Here is a 25093-nt window from a genome sequence, read left to right on the forward strand (position 1 = left end):
CGGAAGGATTCCTCTGCAAACCAGCTGCGCTCAAAGCACACCCCATAAAAATCAAGATACATTGAAACAGCCTTTTAAACAATTCTATTAGCAAGGAATTTATAGTTCATGGCAGTTTCTTTGTAGTCCTCTAAAGAAAAAGTCTCTTAGACTAATCGAAGTCTTATGGCAAAAGCAAGACTGTATTAAACTCACAAACTAATGGTCTTGCAGCCAAGTGGTCTCGTATTTCAAAATAATGAAAGAATAAAAGACCGGACATTTATATGTCTTTTATGATAAGAAATCCTTTCAGGATCAAAGCAGAGCACACAGGCAGGGATAGGGTCATTTTTCCCCTGCTAGGAAATGTGCCTATTTAAAACAAATGTGTGTGTGTGTATATACAGGTATAGAAATTTAACGTAGATGAGTAAATGGAAACCTGCATCAAAAGAAGAGCAAAGCACACGAGTGGCAGAAGACCAGCTTAAGGCAGATCACAGTGTCGGTCCCTCACACGGCACCCAGGGATGATGCTCTTGGGCATGAAGACCTTGTCATACCAGCAGCAGGAATGACAGAGAGTAGGAACTGGTGCCCAACTGGTGAACTTAGCAGTATGGCGATCACAGTAAATGTGGGATTTATGGATTTCCGCACTTCATCTCCCCGTGGCAGAGCAGCAGAGGGGCTGCCCTGTGCGTCGAGTTTTCTCAGGCATTTGTTTGGTGGCTGTGCTTTGCCCACAGGCACGGCACGTGGTGCAAAGGGGGTATCCTCGCCCCCAGCTGCTGCCCTCCCCTGTAGCGCTGGCTGTGACCCCCTCCCTGCAGATTCCTGCACTTTTCCTTGAATTCCCTCCCAGAGCAGGTATGTACATGGTGTATATACATACACGTATATACATCTTTTCACCTTATATTTCCTGCGATATGTCATAACATTATGGCCTTTTACCCTCAGCATTTGAGGCAGATTTTTGTGGCATAAATATCTTGTGGATTCCTGTGAACAATTTTTTTTTTTTTACTTTATAGGTACCTGAAATCACCAGATACTGGAAGTATCGGGTACCGCTTCCCAGAGCAGGCAGCCTCACTGGGCTCTCTGCACCGCCACAAATCAATAGCTTTGCATTGTTTTAAGGGAAAAGGGAAGGAAAAAAAAAAGCCAACATTTTAAATCTTTTTTCACCCTTTCTTTAGAAATAAATACTCTTTAGACCAATTTGCCAGGTCAGTTTGACTTGGTAGTTTGACTGATGTCACAATTTATGTCAAACTTAAGAAGGAATTAGCAGTAACATGGTGTTAATCCTGCCCAGCATTCACTGGGTGAGCACCCCTGGGTCCAGCCTGCAATGTGTCTGAACAGAAAAATTAAACACCCTGCTACCTCTGCCTCCATGTCCTAAATGAAACAGCTCTTATTTCTTTCAGTCTGATCAGAAACAAGCCAGTCTGAAACCTCCTTTTGAAAACTTCCCTCTAAAGTGACAGCAGAATGCTACTACATTGATTTAAACAGGTTACAAAAGAAAAGCTATTTTTCTTAGAAGTATTAGAGACTTTTGACCTTTTAAAAATAGATAGTTGACACTTTCTACTGCCACTTTCCTTGTGAACATGAAAAACTTGTCTCCCTACCATGATTTATTGAACACCAGGGAGTTACAGGCTAATATATCTTAGCAGTTATTGACGTTTCAAAAATGAATTCAAGCACTGACTCTTCTCATCATCTCTTTACTTTGCTGAAGATATACGCACCTTGTACTGACCTGACCCAATAAGTGGGATACACATTTAACCAACTGAGTATTAATAGTGATTTCACACTTAGAGCAAAATAATGTATATGTAACTCTTTGAAGGAGATTATCAGGTGGCACCAATACTACTACGTCTTCCTGCTTTCCCCAAAGGGCATGACACTATATTCTCAAATAAATCAATGCAGGCACGGGAGAAATAAAATGCAAATTTCCGCACAGCAGACGGAAGCAAAGGGGATTTTATTTCTATCGGTGTTTTAAGCACCATCCCAGCAATCCAGATGAAAGTCTGTTGAGAGTTTGGTTGCATCAAATTAATTGTCCATGTAACAGTTTTAAATTGGTCTCTCTAATCTGAAAAAGTGCGCGATTAGTCTGCAGAATTGGAACTGATAACAACCGGATCCAACAGCAGAAGCCACATCATTATAAGAATTGATTTTATAATCAGTACAGTTGTGGGGGGGTGGATATCTTCTCATGCTCTAGCTCTACGGGGATGTATTATACTAGTTTTAGTTTATTGCCAGCAAAGCTGAGAAGCTGTGTAGAGTCGAAGAAGCAAGGAGTGGAGCCTTGGAGGCAGCAGCACCTTCCCACAGAAACGCCGGCTCCGTGCAGGCAGCCCACAGGGATGGGGTCTATAACTTGGTCCCTCCAGCTGCTGGGGCAGATGTGCCTGCTGCCCCCTGCACTCAGGCATCACTAAACTTGACCTGTGACTATGAAAGCTTGCAGAGAAGGCAGAAAAGCGTCTCTAAAATAAAAACACCCACCGTGGCAATGACTTTTTTTTCTGGGATGGGCTCCAGAGGATCTTGAGACCGTCCTGGCAGACAAAGGTGGTTGTGCAGTTGAGGAAGGGACCTCCTCGTTCAGAGATGCTGACGCAAGCATCATGCCCATATCCTAACTCCTTCCATGGAAATGGGCCAGCAGCATTTACTGCCACTTATCTTTCATTACTTCGCACTTGGCCTTGATAGCCAGCTAATGATGAATAGTTTTATTAAGATGACCTGGGTAGATGAGGAGATTACATTTGAGATAATCACTCAGGAAAGCGGCTCAACGAGGAAACGGGAAAAATAATTTATGGGGAAAATCAACAGGCAGACCATCTTGGACTGGGAGAACATGTGGCTTCCAGGACGCAGAGGTGAGTTACAGCCTTTCCAAGCAGACCATCTTGAAGCAGATGTTCCCAGACACTCAGCAGCCCATTTGGAAACGCTTTAAGGAAGCACACATGCACAAGAGGCCTCTGGAGGACAGTTCACTACTAACTCCAATGCAGAACAGATCCAGAACAGCAAGCGTCTAAGATAGGCACAACCAAAATTGTTAGCTAAGAGGGAAAACTGTAAAAAATTTCCTCTGACTCCTCAGTTCTGGCATTAGAAATCTCCCCAGGTTTATGAGAGGACTCTGAGTATTCAGCAGAGCAAATCATGCAGTATGTGACACCCACTTCGATGAAAATAAATCTCCATGACTCGAGCCATTATGAGAAAAATATTAGCATTACCTAATGTTAAACACAATCACGAACACAGACATTATCTTACAGCTTCTAACACCATCCACTACATCTTTCTGATGTCCTCCTGAAGGGATTTAGGTTTCTCTTACTCAATGTTACAGTCTCCCTGTGAAATACTTTTTTTCCAGCACAGAGATTTCCTTCTGCCTTCTTTTCTATTTGCATACGTTCTTCCCTTCCATAAAAACTAGTTACTGTTTCTGTTGGTTTGTGTCTAACTGAGGCCCTGCAAACTCTTACCCCCGAGCTTTGGCTCCAGGCTCAGCCAAGACCCTGCTGCATAAATATTTGTATGATTGGGGCCCTCAGGTATTACCTACCTGGGAAAAGGAGATTCTTTTATGCTTCCAAAGTTAAACCCAAAACTCTGCCTTGCAACAGATTGCCAGAGAAAACACAAGCATCAGCAAGAAGCTACTGAGTCAAAAGCTTTACAAAACAAGTGTGTAACGGCTGTTACTTATCTGATTGTGATACTGTGCTATTAAAAGCAGAAAAAAATACCATTAAGCCCAAACCTGCAGGTTCTGTATTTGGGGATGCAGAGGTGACACACAATACAAACATGGCAATTACATACAATCCCTGAGCCTTTTGCCACGTGGCTGATGGCAGCAAAGAGGAGCCCGATTCAATACATCTAGAGTCTTATTTGACAAACGACTGAACAGCTTTCCACTACGAAACCTTGGAAAATCTCGTGCTTCCACCTGAGTTTCCCTGACACAAATAACTCTCTTCATCAGCAAACACAGCAAGACCGCACACTGATAAGTCAGTCTTAACAAGGGCGAGGGAACATGTCATCAGCTTGGGCCGAAATTCAATATATTCGTACGTTTCTATGTTTGTGTCTGTGCATATACACAACCTTACAACAAAAGCACTAAGAGTAATAGACCCATGGCCACACGATGGTGCTTACTCCCCAAAACCAGCCAGTAGCAGCCTTTCTGCATATCTAGCCTCGTTTACAAGGGAGTTGCTCATATGCCACGAAGGGCTCTGCCACAACTCTGTTCTGTGACACAGGCTGGTAGAAATGCCAGGCAAAGAAAGACTGATCTGCTATCAAGGTTCAAAGACTGACCTGCTAGCATCTGCTGTTGTGGTGCTTTAACGAGAAAGTCCTTGGATCGGGCTCAGCCCTTTGGCAGGGGCCCCGCAGTACTGATTCCCCCAGTGCAGTCTCCATAGGAATGAGGCAAAGCCCTCGAGAGCCCAAAGGCAATTCCTGGCCTCTTGGGAATGACCTGTTTCTCCTACATACAAGCCCTTTGACCTCCCTGGGAGCCCTTCTCCAATTTATCCTGGGTCATATATAACCGGGGACATAGAAGCTGGAGCTAGAGATGATGCAAAATCTGTATCTCAATTAGTTCTTCCATCTTCATCAGGGGAAAAGTAAAAGGAATCTTCCTCCCCAGCCACAGCACTTAAAGAAGGAGGCTGAACAAGAAACGTGGTTTGAATAAAAAAAAGATGATGTTTTCCTCAGAAGATGCTGTGTCTATTTCTTTGTGCACTGCATTGCATATTCTTAACGATATTTTTCTGTCTGGCTTCCTGTACTGATGTAAACAAACTGGAACTTACAGTGTTTTCACAGCACAAGCCTGACAAAACCCTTTTTGTTTCCAGTAAAACACTTTAAAAAAAAAATGCTGCTGATGGGGAAGGTGGAGGGAAATCCTGAAGAGATCCCAAACCACAAAAATTGCCATTTGGAAAAGTCATGGTGATGAAATATGCTTAAAAAATAATAAAAAATTAAATTAAATCCATCATTTCTGGTTACTATCATTGCTTTAGTTGGGACTGAAGGAGATTTCAGGCTCTGCAGCAGAAGGCACGGAAATCCATTGGTTTTCATATATTGGATCTGTATTTCCATTAACATTCTACATTTTAGAAGAGAGCCTATTTTCATGTAATTTTAAATAAGTACTGTCTCTAGAAAGCCGGCAGCTCAATACACAAAAGGACACAGAAGTACATGCGCTTGAAGGCAATCCTGTGAGAGCAATTTAGTTTTCAGATTTAGAGGATTGTTTTCTGTATGTTAAATACTGAATTAAAAATGAAAAGGTAACTACTATATTGTTTCTTCCATTTGAGTGAAAACAAAACTTGTATTTTTGGATTATTTTAACAGGAAAATGAAGAAACAAATATAACATGTATTATGGAACATGATCAGAGCTCCCTCTGAAAGATGTTCTATCTTGAAGTTACCCACATCCCTACGGATTTGGACTGGATCCCTGGACAGGAGTGTATTTTTCTTACATGCAGAAAGGTACAGCAAACAGAAAGCAGCCAGCAGTACCAGCACATACCTAATTTTTCTATACAAAGGTAGCAGGGTTTTGTTATATTCTTTCTATCAGTTTGAAGATGGCTTTGCAGGATTGCTCTGGTATAAGAGATTCCCCAGGTGAATCCCTTGTGCCCCATACCCAGCTGGCGACCTTCAGTGAGGACACATCAAGCAGCAGCTGAATACGAGGGATTTAAATTATTTTTCTTTTCCGTGAGGGCTATATTACTGGTAACATGAAGTGGTTACGTCAAAATGGCATGCTCAGGAATTGTCTCTACAGTGGCACCTATTTAACTTGAGGACCAGGCAAAGCCTCAGACCAGGTGTTTTTGGTTTCATTGTTAGAGTCATTTTGCTCTGGTTTAGTTGATGTTAATCACTTTAAACATACTTCTATCTTTTGGATGTTTTGTTTTGTTTTTTTTGTTTTGTTTTGTTTTGTTTGCTTGTTTTTTAAGTGTCACACACTTCTTAGTAATCAATGTTATATCTTATTTTCAGTTAAATAAATGCAACTCTGTGAGCATACGAGTCCCAAGAAGCCATAGAGAGAATACTCTGTTTATTTATGAGACCTGTTAAAAGAGATTTATGCTACACAGTAGCTGCACTGCTGCTCACATTTTTCGTTATGTGCTGCTAATGTCAATTTAAGGACATTCATCCACTGATGACTGAGACGGGCAGAGAAACTCATGCTCACTTGGAAGTGATCTGAACTCAGCACACTCCTGTCTCCCATCCAGTCCTGTGAGTCTCCTAGATACATATTGCCTCATCATTCAAACTGTCCAGGAGGGTAACAACAGGATGCATACTCATATTCCCCTCCTTCTTAAAGACGTGCAGATGGAAACTCATTAGGAGAGCTAAGATTTGTGCGTGACATGATTAGTTAGTAAGGTGCCAAAGGAGGAGAAGGAAGACCCCCATGAAACAGGGAAGGATGCCCTTGATTTTCCTTTGCGTCACATTTAGCTAAAAAAAAGGTGAAGAGACTCTATTAGACATGACTGGCAAAATCTTCCATTTACCCACAGATGAGGCACGGCCCAACCAAAACCGTCCAACCATCCCGCAGTGCCCCACCATGGAGCGTGGTCACCCACCGAGACACCAGCGCTGCCGTGGGGCCGTGCCAAGGTCTGGCCAAGGGGGGCTGCTGCTGAGAGGCAGCCCTGACAGCCCCGGCTTGCCATGAATCCCCGTCTCCTGAGGGCACAGTCTGAGCCCATGGGCATGCAAAACCATCAACCTACCCGTGTGGAAATCAACCATCCATCACACACATGCAGGCTAGATATGAACAAGTGACCTACAGATCTGGGGGGTTCCCAGTCCTATTACCCTCTGCCCGAGTCATTCTCCCATCACGTGAAGCTTGTTGTGACATATTGCGTGTGGGCTACGCGGGGGTTGTGTGTGGGGTGGAGAAGAACGCAAAGTTCACTTTGTTATTTAGTCCTAAAATTATGCACAACTCACTCAACAGACAAATAAAAGGACAAAATGTCTATGAAAGAGGAAAATGTGGCAGCAAGGGAAAAACTTCCTTGTTGCATATTGTATCTTCATTTGAATTCCAGAATAAATCTGAATGAATTATATTTTTTAATTTGTTTAACTATGCTAATAGTCACCATGCACTAGTGGTTTTAGCAGTATTTTCTCTTTATATGTATGACTCAAGAATTACCATAGCAACTTGCTTCCTAATTAGCCTTCAGTTACTAACAATCAATATGATTAGACAAGGTCAGTGCTGGAGTAAGCTCTATAGATTTTTAAAAAGGCTACTGAGAGTCGATAACGGTGAGAAGAGGAGGAGCGGGCTCCTGAGCGATCTCCCCCGAAGGATGGTCACTGCTCTGCTGTTACTCACTCTCCTACCAACGAGAGGAGCTGGGGCAGATGAGAGCTTCGCCACCTAGCCAACTGCAGAGAGCTTTTAACCTGCCACCCAATTCACAAAATATGGAGAACAGAAGCATCCTCAGACCCGCAGATAAAAAGACACCTTACTGTCGCGTTGCTGGGATGGATGTTGACTGCACACCACCAAAATCGAGAATAAATGTGTCATCGGTTTTTATCCATGTAGCTACATCAGAAACCAGTCTCCCGATATGGGAAGGATCCCTGAGTCCTGGAATAAGGTGAGACTGGCCAGTTCACCACAAGGCGCTCCCTGGGATTTAAATCTGTGCAGTGCTTAGCTCCCCTTAGGAAGTCCTCCCTCTAGTGACCTGGGTGATTGTCCACCACCAACACGATTTCTCCCTCATTTTTACCACCTTTTTCAAACTTTAGCATGCTGTCTGTTACGCTGAGCAGCACAGAAGGATGAAAGCATTATGTGCTATTCAGAGGTACTCTGGGTCCTGTGAACACAGAACAGGCTGCTCGGTACTGCCAGATGAAGGCTTGTGAAAAACCACTCTACTTGTTACCATATTGAAGCCTGCTACCAAGAAACACAAGCAAAACCAACCTTACTTTTTAAATAAACAGCGTGTGTGGTCGGTTATGCCCAGGCACAGGGGTGTCACAGATGGACTGTGATCCATTGACTTGCCTCTGTAAAAGCGCGCTGTCGCGGGGGCTCGCTGCTTGCATCCCCCGGCGGTCACCTCTCTGCTGCAGTGGTGCCTTCAGGCTCAGCGCATCCCACCTCTCAGTGCCGGGTCTTCAGACAGAGGGTCAGGCTCAGGGAACAGAGGAGCCAGGACATGGCACGTGGTGAAAATGGAATGACAAGACAGTGTGGATAGTGCCAGACGATGGCATTTCAAGCCACAGGCTTGGAGGCAGTATGTCTTGACCTTCCTCTGCACAAAATGCCCCAAAGAAGGACGGAAGGGTTTTAAAATCAAAAAAGGCAGTTTTTATTAGAATATAAACTAGGATAACTAGCTTTAAAGAAGAAAAACCTCAAAGGATATTCGAAGAGAGCTAAGAAGAGTTTATATCCCCCTCTACCCTGACACCCAGTGCCCCTGGGGAAAGTCTGGTGTTCCTCCATGGCTTACTCCAAGTGGCAGTAAGCTCTGCCCAGACCTCCTGCAAAACCCCGTTCGTCATCCCTGGGTTTGCTCCCTGCTCTGCAGTGCAGCCCTTGGGTGGCACATCCACCTCTGGCCTGTAAACTTGCCACTTGTTGTACCTCCGAGCTGCTCCCCTTTGCATGTGCCCATTAGCAGGCAAAGGGAAAATGCACCCCCCCTTCCCTCAGGGAGCTCCGCTGCTGCCAGTTTTCCTAAAGAGCATTATCTAACTGGGAACAGAAGTCATAAATAAGCAGATCCTTTTCACCATACTGTGCTTGCCTCTTCTCACAGCACAGATGGGCAAAGCCAAAATCTTAAAAATCCAGCACAAAAAGTCTTAAAAATATGAAAAATAAAGCTGAAAAACATATCGTAAAATCTCATTCAAAACAAGAGATTGACAAAGGGATTAGACACGTCTAATGAGCACTTTCACTTCATAAATACATTAGAAACAACAAACATTTCCAGATAAAGATGTAAATCTTTGTGCTCTTGAGCAGGCGAGCAAGACAGAAGTAAATGATGCTTCTAAATAACAAAGACTAGTTTAATTCAGTCCTTATGTGAAATTCTGCATCATTCCTTGCTTTAGTGGAGATATTTCACAGCACAAAGACAACACAGAGAGGCCATTCCAGGAGTTTGCGCTGAGCAGCCCGTAATTAATTAGGTGCACTTCTCTTCCTCAGAGGAGCAGGCACCCTATGAGATGGACAAAACATATTGTCCATTTGGATGAGCTATTCCGCAATTGTTCCAGAAACGTTCCCTTGACCATCCTCCTTCAGGATTTGGCAACAGTGGCTCTCAGGGAGGAGGTTCTGAACTGCAAAAGCCACCAGCCTGTCCCTGTCCCTGTCCCCAGCCCCTAATCCTCTGCTGACTGTTCTGGAAAATGCACAGACCCCAATAGTTTTCCAGCGCTCTGCATTTCTCTCACAATCATTTGCAGTTTCCATCTGTGGTGTTCGCTCCCCAAGCATTAAAAATATTTTCTGGCTTAGTATTTGTCTACCATTCTACATCCTAGCAATTTAAATCCTTTCTATGCTACTCTATACATATACACAGATATGCATGTATAGAAGTATATATGTACATGTATAGTCTTTCATGTGGTAAGTAGTTTAGTCAGAAAAGGTACACTACTATTACTTATTTTTGAAGAATCAAGCACATATATGGAAGTCTTTATCAAAACCAGGTTCCTGCTTGAGAAATCAAAACAAATATTCACACTATTTTGCAAACAAACTGTTCTTGGCTTGGTCACGAAACAAACAATGGGCCCAATGAACCTCTGGTTTTACACCTGGGATGAATTGAAGCTGGCAGTGTCCTTGATAGAAAAATCAAAATGCAGCTCACTAATAACGATAAAATGTTCAGCTGCCTCTCCACTGAGCAAAGCAGCCATCAAACTAATGATTAAATCCACATCAATCATTTGGCATAATAGAAATAAAGACTGCAATGTAATGTTGTCAGAGAGTCAACATCTCCTGCTTAGAAAATAAATGTCTTGACTTCATCTCAACATTTGTTTTCCATAAATGCTGAGGTTTGTATCAGCATTTGTATTGCAATGGGAAACAATCCTTCATTGCAGCATGCCAATTCCACTAACATGTTTTGGTTGTTGTTTTTCTTTTTTGTTTGTAAAATAAACAGAAAAGCTAGATAAAATTAATATGGGAAGGTGTTTCTGAAATCCTCCTGAAACTGAATTACCATTTCCAATCTGGTGCCAGCCTTCCCCTTTCTAACCAACAATTTTTAGTAGCGGCAACAATAAATATTGAAGAAAATCCCATTTAGAGCAAACTGGGCACAATTTCAAGTAGGTCACAGATTTTGCACTCACTCACTCACTGGTATAGTTAGATATGCACACAAAATTATTAGAAAAAAAATCCTGTAAACCCCTGTTTTCTCATGAAAAAAGAACTTTTCATGATTCATACTTTTTTGCTTGTTTGTTTGTTTTAATAGCAGTACTTTTTAAAGAAAACCTAGAAGCCAGCTCTATCTGGAAGGAGATGGCACTATGATGCCTCTTGGGATATACCATCACCCAAATTCCCAGGCTCCCAGCAGCACAGCACCAGGGTGTATTGGGGGGCACGGACCCCCACCCGCCTCCGCCAGGTGGAGGAGATGGAGGTGCTGCGTGTTTGAGCTGAACACCCAAGTGAGGTGCAACCGCTGTAATGCTGACCGCATGTCTGAGCTCTCAGAATTACTTTGTTATGCAATTTCACACAAGAATTAAAAGTTCCACTCTTATTTTTTTGTGTAGGAAGAAGCCTTTTAATAATAATTCTCTTAAAACTCTTTAAAAAAATGTGTTGATGTAATTCTGCTGACTTGCATTGATTTTGTTTAAATCTTAATTTTTATTTACAGTTCTCTCTTTTCAAGTCAATCCATTTTATCTCAAATTCTATCCAGAGATTTTGGAGTTAATAAGTAATTAATAACCGAAAGAAGAATATTTTTTTTTTTTTTTACAAATTATTTAGGGATATTAGAACTGAATATACTTATTTTATCAAGAAAAAGGTAATTATTTAAATCAGAGCAATATTCTGAATGTCAAATGAGAAGAACCAGCTTTTGCCATGTATGAGCTATCAATTACATTTGAAAATGTAAAATGTAATTAAAACCAGCAATTCTGAGTTCTCATTTCATTTTCTGATATACATGTGTAAGTCTAATAAACATATCGCTCAGCCAGCTTAAGAATTATTTTACTTTTCTTAACAAATACTTGTTTTTATACTTACAAAGTCACTTAGACGATCACTGATTCTACTTTGAAAGTACAAGAACCTCATAGTAAAATACAGCTTGGAAATTCCTTTACTTAAAAACAGAGTGAAGTTCCTGGAAAGAAGAGATGGAAACTGAAGGAATGACATGGTCTGGGGAAAAATATTTGACCCTGCCAGCAGCTGTCTTACATTTCACAACACCGCTTCTGGCCCCTCCTGAAACAAAAAACCCATCTGAGATGGCCCTCAGATAGCTGGCCAGTAAGCAGGCATCTCTGCCTCTTCAGTATGCATAAAGCACATCCCGCAGGTGAAAAGAAGAAAGGTTATAGTATTAATTCTGCACCACGAGGTGACGATCGGTTCCGAGGTACCTTCCTATGTTTATCAGTAGCAATAATCAGCTTCATGCCCCTGATGCAAGGACCTAAGAAGCTGCCTTGCAAAATGTAGTGACTTGGAGAAAGCAAAATCTCTCTATGAATAACCACAGCACGTGAAACCTGCAGTCCGTCTGGCGCCTTCCCAGAAAACAGTGGAAGAGCACAGCAAGCCTATTGAGAAATATTCTTAACAATTCAAAAATTTTTTGAATAATTCCTAACATCTTCATTTGAAGAGTTTTTTCTGATCACTGGGCTGAGACCTTTTTTCAAGAACTGTGCATTTCATCCTCAAACCTCATTTTGAGGGAATGGGGCTACTTCACAGCCCACATTTAGTTATGCAAAAGAGTTATTTTTATCTAATTTGTTTGTGTAGAGGAAGAACACTGGATCGAAGTTTCCTCCGAAAGAAGAGTGGGAATTCACACAAACATTTGCTCACATTTTGTCTTTTATGAATTCAGGTAGTCTCAACAGCATGCCACTGGGGAGAGGCATTAAAGCACTTAGCATACATGCAGGCAAGTGGATTTTCCTTTTTTTTTTTTTTCTTCCTTCTTTACCTGTCTTTGAGTCTACACAGCTGTAAACCAGGGACCAGAAATTATGTCCAAGATGATTCTTCCATTAAATACTTCAGTCTCTAATGCTGGCTTCATACCAGTGGGGTTAACAAAGATTCTGCTAACAGTTCCTTAGCCCAAAACTCAGTCTTGCTCAACAAAGGGAAGTAATGACAAAATGTATTATCTTTTTTTTTTTCCTTTCTAAATCTTTTTTATCAAAGAAAGCAAGCATCAAAATACCAAACCACACAGAAAGAATTATGGACTACTTCCTTTCTTGTACTCTAACATGTTTCAATTAAAATATGCAAATATTAGCATGATTTTCTGGTTTTTTTTTTTTTTTTTTTTGATAGAAAGTTAGCAAATATTGATATGGACACTATGAATTGATTTTACTTTTCCTAGCTTCTTCTTTCAAGGGTTTTTTACTTTATTTGTAATTTTGTTCCAACCAAACATTGGGAAAAGGTTGAGATCAGGTTATGCATTTACTGAAATATAACAAAGCTGTAATTAAAATTTCTGCTCTTTGACATCAGCAGTGAGTTGCTGACACAGATAATAAATTTCCACTTCACTTTTCTGTAATTGTGCAAGGGATGACAACAATCACTGTGAGCGCACGATCTCTTCCACAGATAAGCTTTGCCAGGGAAAAGCAGAATGCCGGGTGATGATGCAGCAAAACGTTTATAGATTATAATAAAACCCACCTAGTCTTCGCTCACTCCTTGTTATGTTTAGAACACAAGGCATAGCTTCTACTTGCAGGAAATGAATTGAATTAAGAACACGCCAGGCTTCCTATGTATTCAGAGCAAACACTACAGTTGGCTGTTCAAGGGGAGATGTGTGTGGAGGTTGCAGAAGGACCAGCTGAGTGATGGCACTCCTTCGAGGAGAAAATATACCCCAGCTGCTCGTGGCCACACCGCCAGCCCCTGGCACGAGGCACCGCTTTGCCTGTCCGCACCACCAGCGATGTGTCACAGGACCCCGGGAGAACCTCGCACAGCCGTTCGCCTTTCCGATCCCGTTTGTGGGAACCCATTTCAACGGGCAGAGTGTAGCGATGGGCAAATGAAGACTGACACTCCGGCTACTGCTTGGCTAAAGAAGGTGTACAGCGTGCAGAGCAAAGGATAAGCTTTCTTACATGATTTTGCTGCTGAAGCAGAGGACCGGAATGCAAGCAACCCCTCCAGTATCTAAAAAAAGCCAGTTCAAAACCACTGATCACCAGCAGACATGGACAGTCAGCTGGCACGGGGCCATGCGGGGCTTGCGAGTCCACCTGCGGGAGCCGGGAACCCTCCGTGCTCACTGCCCGACCCTGGGCAGCCTTCGGTGCCTGCTCTCTCCTGTAGGATTAGACCTGGCAGACAGAGGGGAAAGCCCCGTATCATAATGGTAGCCGCATTAAAACATTTATTCTTTGAGATGTCAGCCTGCACTTTGAGTTTCTTTGCCTGTGCTGGTTACTCACCTTAATGTTTTTGAACTGTAGTGCTCTGCTCCCTGAGAGGAAATGTGTACTTAGACTAACTTAGATGCATTAAGCAGCATACTTATTGTCATACCTTGCCCTTAAGATGCAGAATGTTACACATAACTCCCTATAATGTAAATTAGAATTTAATATCCATGGAGTTGCACCTTCAGAGTATACCCTGGAGCATTCATTATCAAAATATGATTGCTACCTGATTCAGGATATATTTTGGTACACAGAATGCACCACGTCCCCCTTTCACCTTCGGGATATAAATACATATTTTTGTAAACATGCACTATTTAACTTGCATATCACAGCAGATTCTGCAAATCCATATTTTACTTCTTGGAGCGAAAAAAAAAAAAAGGAAAGGAAAGGCAGATTTATCCAAATGATGCAACAAAAGATAGAAAGGAAGTCCTGCTTAGAACCAATTTCCAAATATCTTGGTTACACTGAATCATAACAATTTTCTCAAAATAACTTTAATGATCTTATTTAATCACAGCCTTTCACATACCAAATGAGGCAGCACACAATGCAAGAACAACTGGAGAAGTTGCAAAATACCGACCAGCTTTCCTGGTAGCAGAAGACACAGCCTGCTCGCCCTTAGGTGATCGTGCAGTTTCTGCCTCCCTGCCTTCATTCCCCTCTTTTTGGGCTGTACGCTGCCAGGTATTATAGAATCACGTGCTGGGGCTGAATGAAACCGATTTCAGGAGCACGTGGGATGATGGACATCCCTTAGCCATTTGCTAGCCTGGGCAGCTTCGATGGCTGCTGCCAAAGAAGGTCTGGATGGTGAATCCACCACTTTACCAGATTGTTAAAACTTGCTAAGTAAAGCGAAAAGTTCCTGCTACGACAAATTGCCCTGGTGAGACTTTTACAATCAAGCCAAGGACTTTGCTCCTTCCCCACTCACAGGAAGAGATGCCTTGATTCAGCAATGTACTTCAGCACGTGCCTCAAAACACTCTACTGGATGCTCTCCGCTATCCTTGGTTTAGATAAAACATAAAAGGTAACTCAGTCTGATCGTATTAAGTCCAAGGAAAGCGTGACCTGCCTTTTAGCCTACAGGGGCAAACAGGAGAGATTATAACATCGTACATCAGGTCAGTTGCTGTGCATGAAATAAGCTGGTGCTCATGTAACTAGGTCACAGACCAGCAGCATTTTTTCATATGAACCATCACTAGATAAACAGTCTTGGCAAAAAAACATAAAAGCTTGAATGCACTGAGTGATTAAGTAAATACAGGAGGAAGGCTTAGGTAGCTGGTGTGTATATTCCCGCTGCCTTCGACAGACAGAAGACTTATTTCCAGGAGTATCAACTCTGGCAGATTTCCTCAACCGTAAAAGTTTTATCTTCCCAGGATTTCCAGAGCTCATCAGGAGTTTAGCTCGTCAAGCTCTGTTAACCATAGCACAGTTCATATTCTTAAACTGTGTCTTTGCCAAAATCTGTTAAAGAAATGCCCTTCTCCTATTACTCCAAAATACAAACTGGGGCCAACAAGGGTGGTTTTTCTCTGTGACATCCTCCAGTTCAAGAAGTACCTCGTCCACATGGCCACATTTACTGGGGATACACACAGGTTGGATTTGAGAGCGAATGAGGAAACAAAGCATAATGATTTAGCTTAAACCCTTCAAAAGAAGAAATAACTGAGGATGAGTCGTCCAGGGGATTGTGCCTCAGGATGCCAACGCGTGGCCTCTTTGACTCGCACATGGTATGGCCATCAGACCAAACTTCCCACAAATACGATGCCCGAATCAGGTCTTATTTGACCAACATTCACAACTCTGCTTTGCTGCCTTATAGTAACAGGAGGAGACTCAGGAAAAGGGAAGACCTGATATTGCTGCAGACTGTCTCTCCTCCAAATTAGGCCCTTTCAGTGCAGGTTGAAGACAACATAGCAGGTGCAGAGCTTGTTGAATTGATTTTGCCAGGTGTGTGCCTGCATGGGGCCGCTTTTTAATTTAGTAACTGGAGGTTAATTAGTTCTGGGAGTGTAAACAGGTTGGTTAAACAGGAGTCCAGACAAGCTACCACGTTCCAGTTGCCTAAGACTTAGAAGCAGACTAAACACGTAGTAAGAATAACTAACCCGCTTCCCTGAACAACTATTTGCTAAATTAACATGAAGCCGGAGCTGTGCAGAAGTTGGAGGGCTGCTAGCGGCAAGCTGGTTAGGCTGTTCCTCAGATCGGTGGGTTTCTGAAATACTTTGCTATAAGAAAATTCAAGTTGCACCTTTAGCAAGAGAAATCTGAGATAATTAGAGCCTGTTAGCTTATTTCATAACTTTAAACATTTTACCTAAAAAGAAAAGAAGATCCTTCTCCTAGAACATACTGGGGGAAAGTTGTTTCTCTAAATGACAGTCAGCAGAATGGTCATTTGATGTTTTTTCAGTAACTGAAGGAATTTAGGTGGGTGATAAGATAATGACAAGCTAGAGATGGCTCAAATGGACGCTCATTCTTTCAGAAAACTTTAAAATGGCAGAAGAACTCCAGCGACAATTTTGCCATTTTTCTTTTTCTTTTTTTTTTTTTTAATTAAAAAAAAATCAGATTAAACCCCAAAGATTATGTCTTGGTAACTAGAACTGGAGCTTCACAAGGGAGAGCAGATCGGGTGCTCCACACTGACATTTCCACGTCACACTGGTTTTTTCCATTGTGTCCATTCTGGAAAGTCCTTGGACAGCCCAAATGGAAATCAAACGAGATCTTTCCTGGGTACTGTGATATGATGACTGGGGCCTGACTGCAAGTATCTGGAAGAATTTGACACTTTGTGCCAAAATACATTTGTTCAAAGCTCTCAGCTGTTCAAGTGTTCAGGAAGAAAGTAAAATGCAGACAGAAAGCAGGAACAGTGAAAAATGTCATTGAATGATTTTTCTTTGAAAACCAGAGATTTTTTGGTCACTGTATTCAAAAGCCTTCATTCACTTTGAATGTAAATACAACAGAATTGAGATTCTCATGGAGGACTCATCTCTGCTTTAACTTGTACTCAACCAGCTCATCCCCAATGGATGATTCTGAAGACCACCACTTCCTTGCAACCTCTGGGCTTTAAAACCTACCCCGTTCTCAGAAACACTGTTAGAAATGATCTAGTAATAAAAATCATGTGTCTAGATATGCTGGACTGCATAAAGCACTTTTTCTTCAGTAACACATTTAGGAAATACAGTCACTCTCTTCATTTTTAGTCTTTTTAGTTCTAGGTGGGCACATACACATTATGCATTGAAGTATCTCATTTGTATACATCAGGCTATCCACATTTTACCGTATGGAGGTATCACATTATTAATAGCTGTTTTCCTTAAATAGAATACAGTTTGCTTTAATCTTCCTTTTTGTGCATGATCTTGCAAGAGTAAAAAGGCTTTCATACAAAGGCTATGTTTTTATATGCAAATCCATTATTTGATTACACACTTTTTTGTCCCTACATTATCATGAATATTTCTGATGAATGTTTTATGGGTTAGGTTTAGGATTTGTGAGCTATTTCAAATTTTATCTGTTTGCCATATCATCTGCAAATACCACATCTTTGTTGATGTTGATTGGTCTCATTTACATATTTATCACACTTGTATTTTCAAGGATGTTTTGCTATAAACTGTCTGTCCCCATTTCTCCTCTATGTACTACTAGAACATAGATAACTTTTCCAATTGAGCTCATTTCCATATATAATTTTTTTCATTAACAATAAATCACCACTTAGAGACATCTATTCAATGCGATCACCACCTTCACACATACCAGACATACAGTTTCTGAGTAATTAAAGAGAACAGAAGTGGTTTACAATGCACTTTGCAACCCACTTCATAGTCCAGGGAGCTCAATGATTTTCCATATGGACTAGGCTAAAAGGAACCCTGCAGGACTGGGATGAAACAAAGTCCATCAAAACTGTTGATGCAGAGCTGATCTTATTCCTAACTGGTAACTTTAGCCTGCCAAAAAATAAGATTTTCTTTTTCTTTTATAAAAAAAAAAAAAAAAAAGACCATTTATAGCAGTGCTTGATGGGCTTATGAGGGTCCACTTGCTCCTGAACAGCAGCTCTTCAGCTCCTGAACAGCAGCTCTTCAGTCTTTGCATGTTCACTGCTTGTTCTTCATCCATCCACTCTCATCTAGGTTCAAACTCCTTTTCCTTTCCTTGCCGCACCTCCTGCTGTGTTCCCCTTCTTGCTAAATCTCTTACTTATGCAAGAGTAGGAGGCAAGAGGGTAGGAACATTGCAGAGAAATGCTGACAATCCATCCCTTTTAGTGTTGCCATTACATACACAATCCATTCCTTTTTGCCATTACGCACACAGCACTGAAAAAGGCACTGACTTTAAACCGAATTTCCCCACTCCCACTCAGACTCCTCTTGGGTGAACAGCCTGTTTGTGAGACCCTTCAGGGTGCAAGCACTGGGCATATTTCTCAACAAAATGTTGCGATTTGCTGATATATGAAATAATTCAGAAAAATCATACATGCCCCAGACCAGTTCAGACTGGACAGTAATAGTTATAATTTCTGGTGCTAGCACCTGTTAACCCATAGATTTTTTTGTCACTAAATTATAGCAGGAAATACATTTCCAAGGATTTTTCCTTCTAGTGGTGTAGGGCTGCAATACATCCAAACTAGTATACTAATGAATCTATGATACATCTGTGCATCAAAGGTGCTCATAATTGTATCTCCAGGCTTATCACTAAAATTCACAGAAATTAGGTGCTTACACCCTTTATGTGCTAAGATTTTCAGATCTATCGCTCACAAGAAACTTCTCTCACACACTCTGCCAGCTGACTCTGAAGAGAATCACAAACTCTTTTAGGTTGGAAAAGACCTTTGAGGTCATCGAATCTGACCGTCAGCCTTGCACTGCCAAGTTCACTTCTAAAACACTTCCCGAAGCATCACATCTACGTGTCTTTTAAATACCTCCAGGGACGGTGACTCCATCACCTCCCTGGGCAGCCTGTTCCAATGCTTGGCCGCCTTTTCCATGCAGCAATTTTTCCTAATGGCCAATCTAAACCTTCCCTGGTGCAACCTGAGGCCATTTTCTCTTATCCTATTGCTTGTTACTTAGGAGAAGTGCCCGACTCCCAGCTCGCTACAATCTGCACAAAACAATCCTATATATTCATTAGTGAAAAAAGGATTGGCAGACCTGCTATGGACAGGAGTGCTTTCCTCCATAATATTTCCACTGTTTAATCCCCAAATTCTCAGAATAATCAGTTTCCCATTACCTTCTGCTATGGCATGGTTACTAAATGCAATGACACTCCGTGCTGAACCAACCTGTCGACCAAGGACCACCCGCTTGCTGATATAAAAATGTATTTGTGACAACAGTGTTTTGGGACATGCTGTTAAAAACAAAAATATTCTATTTTTTTAAACAGAAAGATGAAACTAGATGAAGCTCAGGATAGGGGCTTGCTCACAGGTGGTAAAAGGAGCTGCAACCAGAAACTGCTGCTTGGAGTGTAATAGCTGTTTCCTAAATATTGACATACATACATTTTCTCTAGGTCACCAAGTCCTGCGAAAGCTCCTTTTGGAATGACTCTCATCTTGGTGAGGACAAATCTCCTGAAAATAGAGAAAATAGGGTGATTATTCACTATTCACAACACAGGCCCTTGTCAGTGTAGGAGAGGCCTTTTATCACAGGTACAAGGACAGTCTCCAGGCTGAGGGCTTTGGCATCTAAATATAGCTGTGATGTTCAAAGCCTTCGTGGGACTCCAGCTGCCTTCCCGGACCACAATTATAGCACAGCGTTAGGCAAACTCCAGAGGTCCTCAGGGAAAAAAGCATCCGTCAGTAGCTGCGGTGTCCCCGTTTGCCTCGGTAAGAAATCCAGACGCGGCCACCGCAGGTTTGCCGGGTGCTGGGCAGGGACAGTGTCTTTCTCACCTCGACCTCTTTTGAGAGATGCTTAAGTGCAGGATGAAGCAGCCCTGTCGAGCCAGACTGGGGTGAGTTGCTTACACAAGGCTGTGCGGTGGTACACACGTGCTTATGCAAGATAAGCCTTGACCTGCTGCACAGATAATTGAAGGAGTCAGCTACTATCTCCCGTCAGCACAACTTTAATACCCTTTATTGCTTTTCACAGTCTCTTTTCTAATTAGTTCATAATGTGCCACAAAACCGGGACTTTGGAATTCATGACTTGATCACGTGTGCAGTGAGACAACATTTTAATCATTTTCTAAAGGTCACAGAATACGCTTTGTGAAGAAAAATAATTTAAAATATCATATAAACCTTTCTGTTAACCTGGACTTGTCTCCTTTTATCACAGTAAACAAAGACAACTACAAACCTCTTGATGGCACTCAGCAAATGAAATGTAGTGTTTCCACTACTCCTTGGAGGAATAAGGTGTTGCCTGGTTAATTGTTTTCTTTCACGCATTTAATCGTTCATAGGTAGTGAGCGCAAACAATTGCATATATTAACATGACCTGCTCATCAAGATACATCCTTCACGTGATGTGTTTACAGAATTATAGAATCATCAAATCGTTTAAGTTGGAAAAGACCTTTAAGATCACCGAGTTCAACCGTATGACTAGATGCCAGGCCAAGAAATCATAGCTGAGACATGAGAAAGCCCACAGAGATGTTGTAGGGAGAAATATCGTAGGGAGAAAAAAAAAAAAAGTATTTTTTGCTGAGAATAAAAGTCATATTCAAACTCCCGGGTATCAAACACCAAGCACATAAATAAACAAGAGATCAGATCATAATGGTTACATTGAGCAGTAGTGGTTGAAGAATGAAATTTTCTTTTTAAAAAATAAATTGCGTGTGCTACGTATATGTATACCACCCTGTGATTCAGTTTCTTACTCTATTTTCCCTTGGAAACGGAAAGGGACTGTTTCTGAAGTACTATGGAATTCTTTTTTTCTGTGAGCATGTCTGCCAGACCATCTCTCATTTTTATCATCTCAGAACTGGTTTTGCATGGCTGCTTGGGATCACCCTTCAGCTCATGCCTGCGCTGCCCTACTGTAACGTCTGCAGGAGGGCAGAAATGGGAGCTTAGCCTGGTATGACCCGCTGTGTAGTCCTGCAAATTTTAACACAATACCTCAAAATTAGAGACTTACTTTCTTATTCTTCCCATAAAGTATTCATGCAATCCTCATCTATTTTTTATTTCAGCTGATTAGTTTAGAATTTTCATGGGGAATTATCATGTTTTAATCAAAGTCTTGGGGAAAAAAAGTATTATTCTAATAGAATACCGCTGTGAAGGGTTCCTATTTTTTAATGGTAGGTCTTTAGTAGAATCTACCCCCTCATTATGACTTAACATTTACATAAGGGGAGCAAAGTCGGTGCATGCCTCACTTAGCTCTAGAGATGTCACTGTGATTACACCAGGAGTGAACTTGGCCCCACGCTTTTTTAAACATTGAAATGTATGGTATTCTCAGTCCTGAAAGACAATGAAGTCAATTTGGCATACCATTATTCTTGTACTGTCATTAATGTAAGTCAGAAAGAGCTTCAACACACTGTCACACAAGAATCACAGTGTTGAGATCGTTATGCAAATGTTAGAAGGATTAAAGAGCTTCCAGAAAAGCCCTAACCTGGATTAGGCAATTTGTAAAGCCCTACTGAAAACACAGCCGGTGTAATGCATGCAAAGGTACAGCCGCGCGCTGGGAGCGCGGCGAGGTACAATGGATCCGTGCAGAACACCCAGCAGGCTTAGTGCTACAAAGCTGAACCATCAGGAAACTCTTTAACTTTCATCTGCTTTGAAACCCTTCCTAAACTCTCCTTTGTAGAAACACATGCCTAATTTTGGAGCCCTAGAAAGCAGGCTCTGTCGCAAAAGCCACCTATAATATTTTTTATGGCAGTGTTCTAAAATGAATCCTCTCTGCAGATGCAGTTCATCAGGACTTTTGCAATTTTGTAATGAAATGCTGCCCTATTCCATGCTTTACCACAACAAGAATTTACAGCCTGATCCTGAAACTAATTAAAAGACTGGAACCTCGTTCGTAGGTGAGGTTACCTGTATGAGGAAAACCACAAGTGCTCAGAAGCAAAAAGCAAACCTTGAGTTTCTTTGTCGAATACCCTGCCTTCCTGCTTTAATAAGGTGCCAGAATTCAGGAGCCAAGTGTCTAATGCCCTGGAGCAGTTAAAGTAGAATTGAAGTTTAATGGCTGAAGTCTCACATTCTACTTAAAAAAAATGAAGGTTAATTGTTTTTACACATCCCTGAGTAGTCTAATAAAGTCAGCCTTAATGGTATAACGGACCCTGAAAATTCACATCAGCTACTTGTTGAATTATCAGCTGTATAATGAATAAGTCTATTATAACTAGCCAAATGCTGTATTGTCAATAAATCTCACCAATTAGGCTCCAACAATCAAACTGTACTTAAATTGAGATACTGGCTGTTCAGTACCAATTCTTTCTGAGGTACATGGAGAAAATAATTGAAAAGCATTTTCTTGGTTTTGTTGCTGGTGTTATTTTAGGGTCAAAGAAATAAATACAGCCCACCTTCATTCAAGCGTGTTTCATGTCAAGACAAGTCAGTAAACAAAAGCATCCTTTAAAAAAACCTTGTGCTTGATGGAGAGATGTAGTATTTGGTCCTAAAAAAATACGTTAGCACTTAGGCACCTGCAGGGAAAGCAGTGGGAAGCGTAAGCAGTCAGTGCATGGCATGGAACTGACACCCCAGAGCCAGGTGTAAGGTGCAAGAAGGGTTAGAGTGAAGGTTGGGTGATCCAAAAATCTGTGCGCAGAGCTAGCACTCTCCCGGAGCTTTCAGCTCTGCACCAGAGCTGCAGGTGTAGCACCACCCTCCAGAGACATGGGGAGCACCCACTCACAGGAGTTAACTCATGGGAGGGAGGAAGGCATTGTGGTCTCTCAACACAACTCCGGCAGCCTGAGCACGGACACAGGGAACGCGAGTCCTGGCTTCAAGTTGCCCCTCACCCTGAGGGGGGCCATCTCCCATATTTCATGCCCCAGGAGGATGCTCAGCGGCTGAGGGACCTCTCCCTCTCTGGCCCCGAGGGTTGTACAGCCAGGGCTTGGCTCCTTGTACCACCCAAGAGGACAAGGGGAAACTCAACCCCACCATCTTCTTTACACGTATTACAGTTAGCACTGGTTTCCCAGGGATAAATGAAAAAAAAACCGAAAATTTTTTACACTTTTTAAAGTCCAAAGTTCAGTGATGTTGATGTTATTTGGGCTGCAGTAGGTCCCAGAAGTTCTAGCAAGGACTCCAAAAACTTAACACTTGAGAGAGCAGAAAGGAGCACAGGGAAGAAAAGAAGCCCCAGATGGTGCCATGGTTGGTTATCCTGCGTGGCGAGTAGGCAGTACACGTGGCTGGAGGTAGAAGAATGGCAGTATTAACTATTGCTGTTCCCTACGTACAGAAGTATAACCTAACTTAGATTTAAGCCTGACCCATTGCTCCTACCACACCTGGATATCCAGGAGAGGTTTCTAATCCTGATTGATTTAAAAACTTTTGTTGGAAGTGATTCTTCGTGAGTTTGTTGGTAGGAACTGAGGCTGTCTGCTGCGGTTGTACAATTGCACTTACACTTTATATATCTACATATGTGTTACGAATGATGTTTACTTAAATATACAATATTGTTTAAAATTTAACAGATTTTTACTTGCTTTTTGCTGACCAGTGTGAACAATTGCTTTCTGTTGAGCAGGAATAGCCTTTTACACCTGGAAGGAGGGGTAAGCTTACAGTCAGGCTACCTTCCTCTGGGCTGAACATGCACAATTCCCACAGGTTTTTCCATTTTTCATTTTTAAGTGTTTTATAGGCCTCTTTGTTACATCATTTCAGTTTCTCCCATGAATGGGTGTGAGTAAACTCTCCTATTATTAAACTGCTAAAAACCTATTGCTAATTGAGGCTAGACCTGTCAGGACTAGGGCCGAACTATCTCCTACTGGTTTGTTTACTTATACAGAGACATCTAAACCTGGTTATTTAAAACAGCAGGGCCTCAATGGATATGAAGCCACTGACACAGGTGACTTACACCACTTTATATCACCATGAAGAGCGAACAACCCAAATACATCTTGTTTCTGCATGGTTGTATCTAGTATAAGAGAAATATAGTGCCAATGTAATCTCAAAGCCTATAGAGGACACGATATAAACAGCAGAAATTAGCAGGTACTGGTAAAATGTTCCTGAATAACCCTCTAACATTTCCAATTATGAAGACATTTTTTGAACTTTTCCAAAAATAGAGGCTTCTGCAGCTGAAGTAGTTCAGCCAGACAGAATACAAGACATGAGGGGAAAAAAACCGGTCCACAAAATTATTCTTCCATCCAGCCTCACATGAATCCAGTGACAGAAATCAGACCGATCTCATCACGACAGGATGGAGGGCTGGATGTCGTTGTTCAGGTACCTGGTGACAAAGGTATGAGTGATTAAAGAGACTTGGTAAATTACAATGTAAGGGAAGTAGAACCATACGAGTTATTTCTGCTAAATGTCTCTGGAAAAAGTACATAGTAAACATGAAGTATGCACATTAAGTAAATCCATGTAATACAGTGTGCTTGTGAGGTTGGCCATTTATGTGCAAAATTATACATTTTGCATATTTATCAAATGAGTTCTCAGATCCTGGTCCCACAAGCTTTTTCTTGAACAATTATGGAGATGCTCTTTGGCATAAATTCTCCACCAGATCTTACTCCTGCACTGCACTGGTGCCTCCTCCTCCCAGCTCCCTTCCTCAGCAAATGCCCCCACCACTGGCAATAACCTTATACAACAAAGGACTGCACTGATTATCAGAAATTAGACTAGTTAATATATATATATATATTCTGCTTCATAAAGCATGGCTGCATTTATGTCTTTCAAACCCCTCTTTTAAAACCCTTTTCTCAGATCTACTTAAGTCACAGTTAATCAGAAAGTATGTGCATTGTGGAATTATCTTCCCTGACTGATGTAAATTGCAAATTCATGATGTTAAAATGAACTGTATCAAGCAGTTACTATAAACTTAAGGACTAAAGGAAAATAAAATAAAAAGCCAAAAAGATTCAGTGACCATAATGCTA

At 41.6% G+C, this 25093-nt stretch overlaps 1 protein-coding gene across 1 annotated transcript in view; it reads right to left on the bottom strand.

The window, feature by feature from the left end:
• Nucleotides 1-25093, bottom strand: part of FSHR (follicle stimulating hormone receptor) — an 84174-nt gene that overhangs the window by 33449 nt on the left and 25632 nt on the right. The window contains exon 2 of the mRNA XM_037405943.1: nt 19487-19558. Within this exon, the coding sequence (XP_037261840.1) occupies nt 19487-19558 (72 nt within the window). The remainder of the gene's footprint in view (nt 1-19486; nt 19559-25093) is intronic.

This window comes from Falco rusticolus, chromosome 12 (genome assembly GCF_015220075.1).
Source record: "Falco rusticolus isolate bFalRus1 chromosome 12, bFalRus1.pri, whole genome shotgun sequence".
Taxonomy (NCBI): domain Eukaryota; kingdom Metazoa; phylum Chordata; class Aves; order Falconiformes; family Falconidae; genus Falco; species Falco rusticolus.